Raw genomic sequence first — 14,102 nt, 5'->3', positions numbered from 1 at the left:
TAGAGTAGTGGAGGAGTGAATAATATTAAAAATGCAACCACTTTACATGCTCCTGCAGTGCAAACAAAGGCTCGTGCAGTGCAAGTTAGCACACAGGGGCTTGATTAAATAATTACATAAACAACAGGTTTTGTTTAACCCATGCAAATTACATTTATAATGAAAATTTAATTAGAAATAGAAAAATTTTGCATGGTCTGCATCGTGACCGCCATCTGTTGAAACCTTTTTGTACTGCAGCTTACTCCCGCAAATGCGTTGTTGTTGTATTGCGTCAATCTCATTAGCAAGTAATGCATCATTATACTTCCAATATAAGGTTACTTAGTGAATTTTTAAGCCATAAATTGGATGATACATATGGAGTCATTATTATATATATATGTATACATATTACATCATACATATTTCTATTCCAGGCTCAATCGCTGCGATGAAGCTCAGATTTTGGCTCTATGGAAGATGAGTGATGACAAACTGGCTGGCCTAAGGGATATGCGTAGCTGCTGTTTGAAAATCTTAAGGATGCATGCATCCAGCATTATTCTACCACGATTGCTTGATAGTTGGATCAAAGGATTTCTCCGGGTGAGAATTTCAATCCAAGTCTATTTGTAGCAAAATTATGCGTTTATTGCATAGTGAATTGAGGATTGGTTTTCCTACAGCTTTCCAATTTTCCCCATTCCATGGTAGTTTCTCTTCTTTCCAATTGGTCTTCTTCCCTATATTCTCTTCTTTTGCCCCTCCTGTATGACCCCTGGTGTTTATGAGCTTCCTCTATTTTTCTCTTGTTATGTTTTATGGTATTATCGAGTACCTTATCACTAACTTTTTTATGAGTTAAAGCACTAGTTTAACTGCATGGTGTAGCATCTGCCGGGACACGGACACGATTCCTGTATGTGTGGAAATAAGTCATCATCTGAAAACGAGTTCTGCCAAAAGGATCTTGCTTCGAGCCAGCAAGGCCCTGCTTAGGGAACGCGTGCATCATACTCGCCTCTCACTCCACCGCTGCTCCGAAGAACTATACAAGATTCACTTACAGTTGAGCAGCTATTTGAATGCAACCGATTGGGACAAGATTGAGAAGATAACTTATTTCACATCTCAGAACGTGGAAATAACTGCCCGGAAGACGCAGATAAAGAAGTTCGACAAGTTACACAACAGGCAACACCCTTCAGATCAACATCTACGGGATCGATCTGTGGTTAACCTGACCGAGAGAGTACTAGACGACGCTACCACCTCAGTGCTATCTAAAGGACATAACTTTGCCATAGCTCCCAAGAATTTACCTATGGAGAGGATCATCACGGAGGTTGAGTCTGCCATTAGGAAGCTCCCAAAAGATGACGCCGCTGAAATAAGAGAGGATGTCTCTCACATTCTCCGCAATGCTAGACCACCTAAGCAAAACTTATCCGCTGCAGAAAGGGAAGCTCTGTCAAAACTCAAGAGCGATGAGAGTCTCATCATACTGAGAGCGGATAAAGGCAACGCAACCGTTCTCATGACCAGAAAGGACTACAACGAAAAAATCTCCCAACTTCTGGACGATCCTGCATATCAGCAGCTGAAATCGAACCCTACCACCAGGATAGAGCGACAAGTGAAGGAACTCATCAAGAGGTCATCCATCCCTCAAGAGACGCAGCGGAACCTCATACCACGTGCCGCAAAACCACCAAGATTATATGGTTTACCGAAGATCCACAAGGAAGGAGTTCCACTGCGACCTATAGTGAGTCAAATCGGTGCCCCCACTTACCTCTTCTCAAAGTATCTCTCTCAATCATTGCAACAGTTTGTGGGAAAGACTGAGTCCCTTGTGAAGAATTCCGTCCATTTCATTGAAATCCTAAACAGCACCACCATTACTAAGAACGACCTCTTAGTCAGTTTTGACGTCGTTTCGCTGTTCACCCGTGTCCCCGTTAAAGAGTCAGTAGATATTATCAAAGAACTCACAAAAGTTGGAGTGCCTGAAGATTTCCCGTCATTAGTGCAATACTGTCTTGAGAATTCGTATTTTCTGTGGAACAATAATTACTACGAGCAGATAAAAGGCGCAGCAATGGGTTCGCCTTTGTCACCAGTGATAGCGAACCTGTATATGGAGCAATTTGAGAGAAAGGCACTGGCCTCTGCGAAGCACAAACCATCCCTTTGGATTCTATATGTGGATGATACCTTTATCATCTGGCCCCACGGAAAGGAAAATCTACAGCAATTCCTACTGCACCTGAACTCCCAACACAAGGATATACAATTCACCATGGAGTTAGAGAAAGACGGCCAGCTACCTTTTTTTGGACGTCTTGGTAAAGAAAAGGAGTGACGGTCATCTCGGGCACTCTGTATATCGGAAAGCCACGCATACGGACTGGTATCTGGACTATGCCTCGCACCACCATCCTGTGCAAAAGGCATCATCCTTGATAAATACACTTTTTCACCGGGCCAACCGCGTTTCGGATGCTGAGTCGCTGGCAGAAGAAGAGAAACATCTAACTGCAGCATTGAAAAAGAATGGCTACCCGGATTCGGCCCTGAAAAGGACCATTAAAAGAAAACCACTTTCAAGTGAAAAAACGGAAGACGAAAGAGCTTGGGCCTTCATTCCCTACGTCGCAGGGACCACCGAAAGGATTGCCAGGGCCCTGAAAAAGCACGGCGTCACCACCAGGTTTAACTGTACAACAAAAATTGGTGACTTACTGCCCACAGCCAAAGACAGACTACAGCACGACCTTCATGAAGGTGTTTACAAGGTCCCTTGCTCGTGTGGAAAAGCGTACATCGGTGAGACTTGCCGTTCACTCAAGATATGGATGCAAGAGCACCGAAGGGCAACGAAAAACAGGCAATTCCAGCTGTCTGCCATATCGGAGCACGCCTGGACCCCGGGACATGACATTAAGTTTGACGACGCCAAGATAATAGTGAAAGAAGGCAGATATTTTCCCAGACTCATCCGCGAATCCATTGAGATAGCCCGGACGGACAATTTTAACAGAGACGACGGCTACCATCTGGATGCCCATTGGAGGAGGCTCATTAGGCGGACCAATAAGAGAGCGGCAGCCACAACTGGCGGGACTGACCCCCTATATAAGGAGGACGAAAATCGTGGACCGGCATCATCTTCGACCTGAAGACGCTGGCAGCAGTGCCAGCGAAACTGTTGTCATCACCAACAAACCTACACGGTTGCACCGCAAAACATGGAGAAATTGGAACCTGAACACCGCGGAAACCTACGTAGTCTCATAATAAATACTTGCCAAAATCCTGTAAATCACACTAAATTACTTCTTAATTGCAATAATCTTGGGATCAGAGGCTTATCATTACAGTGGCTAAAGTCGTATCTTGCTGAACGACAACAGAGGGTGGTATATCAAAAAGATGGCCAAATATTCCTTTCTTCTTCACTTGATGTGACCATAGGGGTACCTCAAGGCTCTGTCCTGGGCCCTATATTATTTCTTCTGTATGTCAATGAATTACCCAAAACTATAATGATGAATGTTGACTCTAAGTGCATAATGTACGCTGATGATATCAGTATTTTAATGTCTGAGAAAAATCTGGCTAATTTATTTGATTCAGGTAAATTGGTAAAACATCAACTGTCAAGTTGGTGTGACTGCAATGATTTAATGTTGAACAATCAAAAGTCACAAATCACTAAATTTTAATTTTTAAATAATGAACTGGATGTCAATGACTTAGCCTCCAACTTTGCTGACCTCAATGTCGTAAACAGTGTTAAATTCCTTGGGGTGCATGTTGATTCCGTGTTAAAGTGGGATGTGCATACCACTAATCTATGTAAAAAACTGAATTCTGTAATTTATTTGGTATCTATTTTGAAACACACTGTTAGCTTAGAAATTTAAAAAACCCTTTACTACGGACTATTTTACCCACGTATATCTTATGGAATAGTCTTGTGGGGATCAACAACGTATTTAAATAGTGTTTTTGTCATCCAAAAAAAGTTTGTAAGAACAATCTGTAAAGTACACTATAGAGCTCACTGCAGACCACTGTTTCTGAGATTAAATCTATTAACAGTACCTTCTATTTATGTTTATCACTCTGTAATTTATGTTAAAAAGCACAAATCAGACTTTGTAAAGAATAATGAAATCCATTCCTACGACACTAGGCTAAAATATGATATGCATGTGATGTCATCCTGCTCCACTAAACATCTAAGGAGTCCGAGAAACATGTGCATAAAACTTTATAACAAATTACCAGCTGATATAAAACAGAGGACAGATACAATGTGTTTACGAGGAAGTTATTTAATTTCCTTGTCACGAGGTGTTTTTACAGTGTGAAAGAATATCTTATGTGGTTTTGTGATGTCCTCACTCTTTCTTTGAACGTGTCCTATACACTTACTCTATACTTTTATTTTGTACAGTGTGTTTTGGACTAATAAATTATTCTATTCTATTGCATAAAATTTACATGTCATATTTTTTCATGTCAATATGCAGTACATGGATGTGTAGGGGTACAAAGCAGTGTGTACTTATTGCTCTTCTTTGTCTTTGTTGCTGAACATCTTCCATGCTGATGAATTGGCCATGGTTGGCAGATTCAATAATAATTCTTAGTTAAATGTAATTAGTGTGATAATGGATATGTCACTAACATTTGTCTGACTTCTACTTTTCAGTTAATAAAACCCAAACTACTCTATCAATTCCCAGAAGTTACCTACAATACACTTTTGGGAGTACTGAAAGACTATGATTGTATTCAGCACAAACTGCATGTCCACTGTACAGTTAAATTAAAGCCCTCTGAAACAAATATACTAGTTCCTACCTGGCCTGGTTGGAAGTAAGTTATTGCTGCCCTCTTATTCCATTTAAAATGTATATTTAATGGCTGTCAGACTTCTAAATGTATTGAAACCTTGTAGTAATGATCTTCCCTGGAGCAAAACTTTATATAAAAACCTCCTTAAAATGAATTCATAAATTTGGTCACATGCTCTTCTAATAGGTAATGCATGGGGATCTACCTCCAATAATTAACTACCATAGGTACAACACCTACCTATAATGAAATGCATGAATGGTCTTCATTATGGAAAACAGCCTCTCTTAACAAATTCTATGCTTTTTTTTAGAAATTTTACCTTGTGTTTACTGTGGAACCTTGATCTATCTATCCTGCATTGATCGTTTTACTGTATTCATTGTTCACCATTCCTGGTCCCAAATAAAGTGCCATACAGACAATGTAATTTTTCCTACATCTATTGTTCCCCAAAGTATTGTTTTCCTGCATCAATGGCTTGAAGATTATGGTCCCGATGTATAATTTTCTCACATCCATCATTTGATGAAAAGGAGATGAAATATTTACAATGTGTCATGTATGGCTGATAATGACAGGCACAAAGTTAGAATCTTCCCCAAGAGATGGAACTACCAAATGAAGAAGTTCAGTGCCGTAGGATATTAATGTGCTATCCCCTCCCATCAGCCTTCGGCACCCTCTCTGATCTTTCCTCCTCTCGGAAACCAGCCAAAAGGCCTTTGATACCTCGCTATGGTTCAGGCAGGGATCATGTTACGAAGACCATAAATCATTTGCGTTTAAAAAAAAATCAAGTTACACAAGAATAATAGAAATGTGTTTCATGCCTCCCTCTCTCCCCCCCACTGACCTTTTTCAGCTGAACTGCTTCAAAGTTCCATGTTTCTGGAGGTCAACTGCTGCATGAGTCATCTATTAGCCCAAAAGTTGTCTAATATTGACTTTCAGGAATTGGTATTATACCTGTATTTGATTGAAATATAGGTACATAATGTGCACACAATTTAAAAAGAATGAGACCAAACGCAACGTAATTCTGATGTTATTTAAGCTAGGAAATGGTTGGCAAATTATAATGGAGACAGCATTCTGGCAAAACTGGATATCCTTGCACCTGAGCTTCTCAGGGTAGTTGATGTGGCATTTCTTTCTGAAAACAGGATATCAGATTACATTTTACTAGTTATACTATAAATCTCACTTGTGAGTCAATGACGAAGGAATATCTTTTAAGGATATTTTGTTTCTCTCTACTAGCCATTCGAATTCATATGTCTGTCTGGTTTTACTCAAAAATGAGTTGCCTTCTCTTTAGGTCAAAAAATTTTGTGGTGCAGTCACATGGCCATGCTTCACCCTATGCATCTGGTTCTGCATACACCATACGGGATTGAGTCAGTCAGAAGAAGATGAAAAGAATCTGGGGGAGAAGAGCATGAAAATTGCAAAATGCCTGGGGTTGTCCGATAGCGCATGACGGTAGGAGAGGGGGTAGAGCGAGCTACCTGTTGAAAACATCAAACAGAAATGTTGGAGGAATCTGAGGATCAGGTTGCTGAATAATGCAAAATTATCCATGCTTTACACGATTGATAAATTATGCAGTAGATTCCGGTTAATTGGGACCTATTGGGATGTGTGCACTTTGCCCCAATTCAGCGGCTGCCCAATTAGGCAAATTTTCAAAGCTAGTTCCTTCGACTTCTTGTTTAACATTGGACTGCTGACGCAAACCCCTGATTTGCTCACAATGGAAAACCATTGATTTAAAGTGTCCTCAACACCTGGATCCTTACCTTGATGTTTGCGTTTCAGGGGCGGAACTTGTTTTGAAAGACTTTCCATTGTGGCTCCATTATTCTGTAAGTTTATCCTGTTGCTTCAGTAACTGAGCTATCGTCAATTTTGGCACCCCAGTTATCTCAGACAAATGGCGATGACTGGGTTGGGGATAATCTTTAATTTTAACCAGTATAGCAATTTTTCCCACCAAATATGTGCACCACTGACGCTGGTTTTAGACTGTTAGTTCACAAATGACAATGTAGTGACAAGTCAAGAGAAACATGACTTCTGTGCATGCGTCAACTACTCAGATGGGGATGGGAAAAAGAGAAAGGAGCGAAGAAACGTTATAATCTTCCAATGGTGCGAGCTCAGTTGTACAGTGGAAAGGGGGTGAGGGGATAGATCACATGAAGCAGTTGAATTTTGTTCAAGGCGTCGAAAACAAAAAGCTCTTGGTAAGCAAAATTGTTCATCTTCACTGGTCTCCTCTGCTCCACATCAGCCTGTAAACCCTTGAAATTGACCCGTACCTACTCGTTTACCCTCATGATAGGTGTTGCCACTTCTTTCTCACTATACCGGGCTAATGCTATCCATAGCCCATCTACCGCCATGGAAGTCCTCTCCTCCTAAAAACAACTCTATGTTGAATGAGGTCTCATGGTCTGAGACGGAATCCTTATCCTCTTATGGATAGTATTACAACAAAAGCTTTAAGAAAAGGGCGAGAATAGGAACACTTGTGAAAAATAAGTGTAAATCTAAGGAGGAAAATATAAAAAAACAGTATTCTCAATCCAAAAAATTTGAATTTCGTCGAGTCTTGAGTCAATTTTGCCGACTCATGGCCCAATAAAGCGGCAACATGTCCCAATTAAGCAGAGAATACTCTGGGATATTCCTCTATTGGGTTCTGTTCTTCAAGATGTGCCCCAAATAAGCGACTGTCCCAAGCGGATCCATTAAACGGAACCTACTGTATTATAAATATACCTATTAGAAAGGAACATTTCATATAATAGACTATTTTTGGCCCATGTGATCCATCTCACAACCAATCACTGTGCCGGTGAAAACAGCTGTATCAGGCATAACATGCACATTTCTCTCATAAATGTGTGTACTTCAAATGGCATTTGATAGATAATGATTTGTACATCATACAGAAATCCATCATAGCAGTGTAGATAAATGCCAAGACTGCATGGCAACAGTTTTTAGCGAATTGGCATGTTCCCCTTGAATAATTGAAAGAGATATTAGTTGAATGAACAATATGACCTGAATGTTTCAATAAAATTCAAATATTCCAGTAAACATCTAAATTCGTGCATGAATCCTTTTGAAGAATATCTCAATTTGCCAAAATCCTGTGTTTCCTGCTATGTAGGCAACTTAGTCAAGCATTCCCACATTAATCGTTTTCCTAGATTCATCGTTTTTTTCTTGAAAAACGATTAAGGTTCCGCTGTAAATGCAATTTTACTTATAAATACTACATCATCACAGGAGCTTCTCTTTATTGTGACCAGTAGACTTGCTTTCAAACATATAATTGGATATTTCCATAAGCTGAACGGCTTATCTGAAGCATGAGCATCAATCTAACCAAGCCATTCAAAAGAAGGGAAAAAATGCACAAAAAACACTTATTCAGAAGTTTGCCAAAAATTACCTGCATAACCTAAAAGTTCTTTAAAAAATTAAATGTTTTTCCTAAACTCAATTTTGATTTTAAAAATCTGTAAAAAAAATAAAAATGTTTTTGAGCATAAAATATATGTTCATGAATTTTTTCAGATTTTTTTAAGGCAAAGGATCGCTCAGGAAATTTTTTTTCGGAAAAAAAAAACATTTTTTTACTATAGGAGACCCATGGGACCACATAGGTATCCAAAAATTTTGTTAAAGGGGTTTATACATATTTACCTTAGAGTGCCTAATCCCAAATAAGAATCCAGCTGAGTGCAGATTTAACCATCTTATCCCGCTATAGCCTTTATATGATTGATATGATGCTTTTAAAATGATTCAAAAATAATTATCTAATTACTTTGAAATAATTTTAAAATGAACTGAAAAGAATTTTGAAATTTTTTTGAAATACTATTCGCATATTATTTTTCTATGACATTAAAAATAAACTTCCTGCAAAAAAATAAGGCATTAAGGCAAATTGCAAGGCTTCCTGCATATCTGTACATGTTTTATCAACAAAATGAGACAACGTGATGCTGAACTTTAAAAGAGCAAAACCGAGTAGATAATTTTAAAATTATTTTTAAGTCTTGAAAAAGTAATGAATTTTGCCATCTTATGATATTTCAATTTTAAAATCATTTAAAATAATTTTAAAATCATCTTTCACAATTCTTTTGCTACTTGGGTAGTGCGAATTGTCCCCAAGAGATGGCAATACATACTATTAGGGAAGTCCATCATCGTAGGAAAAGAACTGCATTTATCACATGTTTTAGAAAATTCACAATCCCCATCCTATCAGCTCATGGCCTCTCTCACAGACACTTTTTTCCTCTCCAAGACCATCAACTGGCCTCAAACAGCTCTAATTATGGTTTGTGCAAGGTTCATGTCACAGAAAACATAAATCATTAGCTCTGAAGAAAAATATCCAGTTGCATGAGAAAAATCTCTTTCAATTTTTGCATCAGTCACTTCTATTGTAAATTGTTGTAAAAGCTGTGTAAATGTAAAAAAAATACCCTTGTTGTCTATTCTACAGTAGTTATTATGTAATCTCTTAGGTGATTTTCATCATTTGTTTGGTTAACTCACACCTGTATTTTGTAACTTGTACAATCATTATTATTTACAATTGTGCAATCTTTATATAATACTTATCTGATTCATGAATTTTGGTGTATCACAGGAGAAGAGGAAAAACAGAAAATCATGCAAATTATTTGGAGACCAGGCAAAAATTGAAACAGCGTTTGTTTATGTACCACCCTGTAGTGCGGAAGGTGATTGACTCGGCCTATTGCAAGGTTCCAATGTTCATGGCTGACTTAGAGAAATACAGGTGAGATATTGGCATATTACTTGTTTTGTAGGTGTTTGGAGAAGTGGAAAGATTAATTTAAAAATAATTAGTTGTTAAAATAGTTAGTAATTTTCCTTAAGGTTTAATACGTATATGTATATAACATATCTACTGTTTTTCTCTTCATACCGTGCGTGTTGTTTAATTTTCAATGTGTTTCCTTCTTCTCTATCGTACTTGCATCAGCCACTTCTATTGTAAATTGATTGTAAGCTATATCAATTTAATCCACCCCATATAAATATCTATGTATATTTACAGTGAAACGTCTTTAATACAAACCACTTAGCTATGAAATTTTAAGTCTGTATTTCGAAGTTATTGGCCTAGTTCTGGACCCGTCCAATGGACAATTCACGCAAAAAAAACATCCTGTAATGAACCTCTCTACTTACAAAAACTCACTACAACAAAGTCTGCGCTTGGTTCATAGTCAACTCTTATGGTTCTTACCATAAGAGTAAGAGTTGACTATTCTTCACTACGTGCGACTCTGTCTATTGCTTGGGCCCAAAACATAGAAAGTGCCCCTCGAGAACAAACTATTGAGGAAAAATATATAGTGTTTTGCATTTACAATTATTTCTGTAATAGGCAGGAAATAGAACAGCAGCGGAGGGTACTATGTCTTAACCGCTCCATAAAACTGATGATGATATTTTATTATTTCAAGTATGTTAATTTATAAGTTTTATTATTGTTCAAAAGTAAGTTTTAAATTTATCATTGACTATAATTGTACTTTTCATTCTAGTGTTTTTTCAGTATAATACCAGTAAGTTATCCCAAAATGATGTTCCCGTTATGAGTTTGGGATTATTTCACAGCAAAATTATGATTTCTGTAATAAGAAATAAAATTTTGTCGTTTGCGAATTCTTCAGTTTTTGAACCGTTAATCTCTTTGCAAAATAAGTCGAAATATACGGACGTTTTAGTAGAATTAAGAGTGAGGTAATTTTTTAAATTATGGGTTGCATAACGTACGTTGCACGGGTTGCATAGTTTTGACAATGCTGTGTGCAGCAGGTGCACCAGTTCGTCCTTCGTTTAATTTGTTTAAAACAAGCATAGGGTTTTTATTATTATTTTTTAAGGTATCCATAGAGACATATCTACTTGGTTATACAGAAAAACTATCGCTGCTCATGGTGACATTTTTCATCATATTGGCCAGCAGTAAAATTGTTAAGATGTAAGTAGAGTAAATTTCTCATTCTCGCTTAATTCACTTCAAAAACATTTCCTTTAACGATGAAAAACAATTTTTATTACTTCCCATCAAATACTGTGGCTACCACCACATAATTTCCAATCTGTATAATTCTTATTGAAATTACTGTTTAATTCGTCCATTCTGATGTACACCTAATCACTTACTTTAGCTACGATCAAAACTCACAGGTACACCAAAAATTGATGCCAGTGGATTACGTATTCTTAAACTACTCCATAATTTTCCCGTATGTCTCATCCATATTATTCTTGGAGTGCAATAATTTAAATAGATATCAATTGGCAGTTTTATGCAGCAATTTTGCTTGAAAGAGCTCATATTTCCCTCTAGACCTACAAAATAAAATGCATTGTTGGAATTCTAGTAAATATGTACGTTCCTGACTGGTACATAGTGTATATTGATGAACGAAGATAGAAGTTAGGTGGAGCGAGTTAGTTACCACGAGTAAAAACAAGGCAGTTGGCAATGCACTGAGGTCACAATAGAAATCGCAGATGAAGATGCCTTCATAGAAGATGAAGGCCATTGCTATTCTGTTGGCACACCTGTTCATCTGTGGTGAAACGCAGTACCATCCTCAAGTATGCCATGTTATATTTGAATCCACGCCTTGTCGCCATTCACCCTGTAATTAGCTCTTCTTACTCGAGGAAAATTTTAAGCCAGGTTTGCCCTTTTCCAGTTCTTTGCACTAAGTCTCTCATTTAAAAATAAGCTCTGCTTGCAGGCTAATACTATTAAACTGGAATAATCAGTTGCAAAAGTTCAATCACATGAGTGAAATATGTATTACGCCAGCAATTATGATAGTAAAAGCATGTATAAGACCTATTCCCACTCCTTTTTGCATCTTTTACGACACTAAAAGGACCTCTGTCCAAACCAAGTAAACAAGCAAAGATCACTGTTTCAAAAACTCCATTTGCACTAGCAATATTCCATGCTAACAATTTGGAATGGAGACGTTTAGAGTTGGACACAGCAAGAAATCTAACCTCGTGCAGACACTGAGCTCTCCTAAGTCTGATGACCACCTTCCACCTTCCCCTCCCAAAATAAAATCGGATAGTGAAAGGTAATTTGAAAAAGAGGAAATCATGAAGCGCAAACGTTCCTGAGGTTCCAGGAATGTAAACCAAAATGGAAAGTATGTAATCTGATACGTTTTTTTCAAAGAGAAATTTTGGTTCCATTCAATCCAACAATGCCTCTACGAATGTAAACCAAATACAGAAAATAATCTGATAATATTTGATGAGGTAAAATTGAGCTCCATCCTAAACACCTGAACCTCAGCAAAATTAACCAAAAACAGAAAGGTAATCTGATAAGACTCATCGTTATTGGTCAACAATCCTAAGATTGGTTTGACTCGGCTCTCCACTCAGTTTTTCTATCAGCTAATCTTTTCACACCTATGTATTTCTTCTCTTTCACATCCTTATTTACTTGTTCCATGTATTTTGTTCGAGGTCTTCCTTTTCCGTTCTTGCCATCCACTTGCTCCGAGACAATTGCCTTCAGCAGGCAATCATATCTTAAAATGTGGCCTTGGTTGTTCTGTCTTCTTATTAAGGTTTTCATGAGGCTTCTCTTCTCTCCTACTCTTCTTTGGACTTACAATACGGAAAGGTAATCTAATAAGACTATCAAGTGATAATGTTAGCAGAATGGGGCCGAGGAACAACTACAATTTTAAATGCAGACATCACCTTTCATTAAACTTGCAGTGGTAAATAAATTTCAACTGTAATCATGATTTTTTTCAAAATTTTTTGATAGAAAACTAAACTTTTGCATTAGTTTGAAAATTTCAAAATTAAATTAAAAATTTAGGAAACAATAGACACGCAAAAAAAATATATGTTGTTACCCCTACATCAAAGTATAATAATAATTTTTTTCAAATTTTTAAAATTGGCGGAACACACTCATAAACATGAATAACTGCTTTGCACCATTTTCATCTAGGTATTCCAAGAGGATATTTGATTTGATTGTTGAGAGCGATGATTGTTGATCAGTTTGTTATATTATTGATTAAGAATAAATGTTCACATAAGTAATACTTATCACATTAATATTAATCGTAATTAATGTTTATGGCCCTACTGTTAAGCTTCAAGTTAGTCTTCAAGCCTTGAGAAGTACAACGTCTGCCGAGAATGATTTTTTCCACCACTTATTTCCAAAAAAATTTGAAAAAAATCTGCCAAAAGATTTTGAAAAAAATAGTATAACGCACTATTACATGCATAAAAAAACTGTTTTGCAAAAATAAAAACTGGAGATACGGTTAAAAAACTAAAAATCGTGTTTCAGTTTTTTTTGGGTTAATTTCCATTGTTAAGGCCTGAAACTTTGGTTACACATAATTTTTGATGCACTTTAGGTGTATATTTTTTGTTTTTCAAAAGCGCTGGGGGCACTTTTCACCATCTTAACCTGCTCGAACTCAGACCCTTTACACATAATCCATTGTGTTTTGCCTAACAAATGCATGTAAATAGTTACAAATGGGAATTTGTGTGAAAACAAATATGTATGCATCGCTATTTTCGCAAGTCTTCACTATGGAGTCGCCTTGATTATATGGATATTATCTCTGTAGTTAAACCGCTCCACTGTGAGCTGCCTACTCACTCGAAGTCCAGTCGCAAGAATGAAATAGCTGAATTCAAGGAGCTGATGTAATTTTTTTACAAAATGTAAGCTCATGCCAAAAGATGCATATTTAAAGCCTTGCCTGTTCATATAAACATAAAAATTTTACTTTGAGAAAATGTTGAGGTAAAAATGTTGTGTTTAAGATAAAGAGAACTATTGTTCTATGCTAAAAAAATAGCTGTAATTTTACTGCTGAAAATAAATTACTTTATATGCCCATAAAAATGTTAACATGATTGCATACTTATAACAAATAATATACGTGTCACAAAAAAGGCTGATCAAGTGGTAAACCTAACATTTTGTTAAACTCATTTTAGATACGGAATTTGAGAATCAGGTAAGGGATTTGTTAACGCTTATAAAATAAAGAGGAATTAATGGCAATTAGCATTTATAAATATTGTAAAAATTTGAGTAGGTAGGTACCTGTGTGTAAAAATTCAATTCTGAAGGTTCAGGTTCAAAACTGACATTTCTATCACTA

The 14,102-nt window shown here is 37.0% G+C and overlaps 1 protein-coding gene across 1 annotated transcript in view; it reads left to right on the top strand.

The window, feature by feature from the left end:
• The window catches only part of LOC124154384 (dynein axonemal heavy chain 12-like), a 242,984-nt gene that overhangs the window by 10,198 nt on the left and 218,684 nt on the right, over positions 1 to 14,102 (top strand). Inside the window, exons 3-5 of the mRNA XM_046528076.1 lie at positions 420 to 588; positions 4,706 to 4,872; positions 9,536 to 9,688. Coding sequence (XP_046384032.1) covers positions 420 to 588; positions 4,706 to 4,872; positions 9,536 to 9,688 — 489 coding nt within the window. The remainder of the gene's footprint in view (positions 1 to 419; positions 589 to 4,705; positions 4,873 to 9,535; positions 9,689 to 14,102) is intronic.

This window comes from Ischnura elegans, chromosome 1 (assembly GCF_921293095.1).
Source record: "Ischnura elegans chromosome 1, ioIscEleg1.1, whole genome shotgun sequence".
NCBI lineage: Eukaryota > Metazoa > Arthropoda > Insecta > Odonata > Coenagrionidae > Ischnura > Ischnura elegans.
Note: the sequence above shows the minus strand (reverse complement) of the source record. Positions and strands in the feature narration are given on the sequence as shown.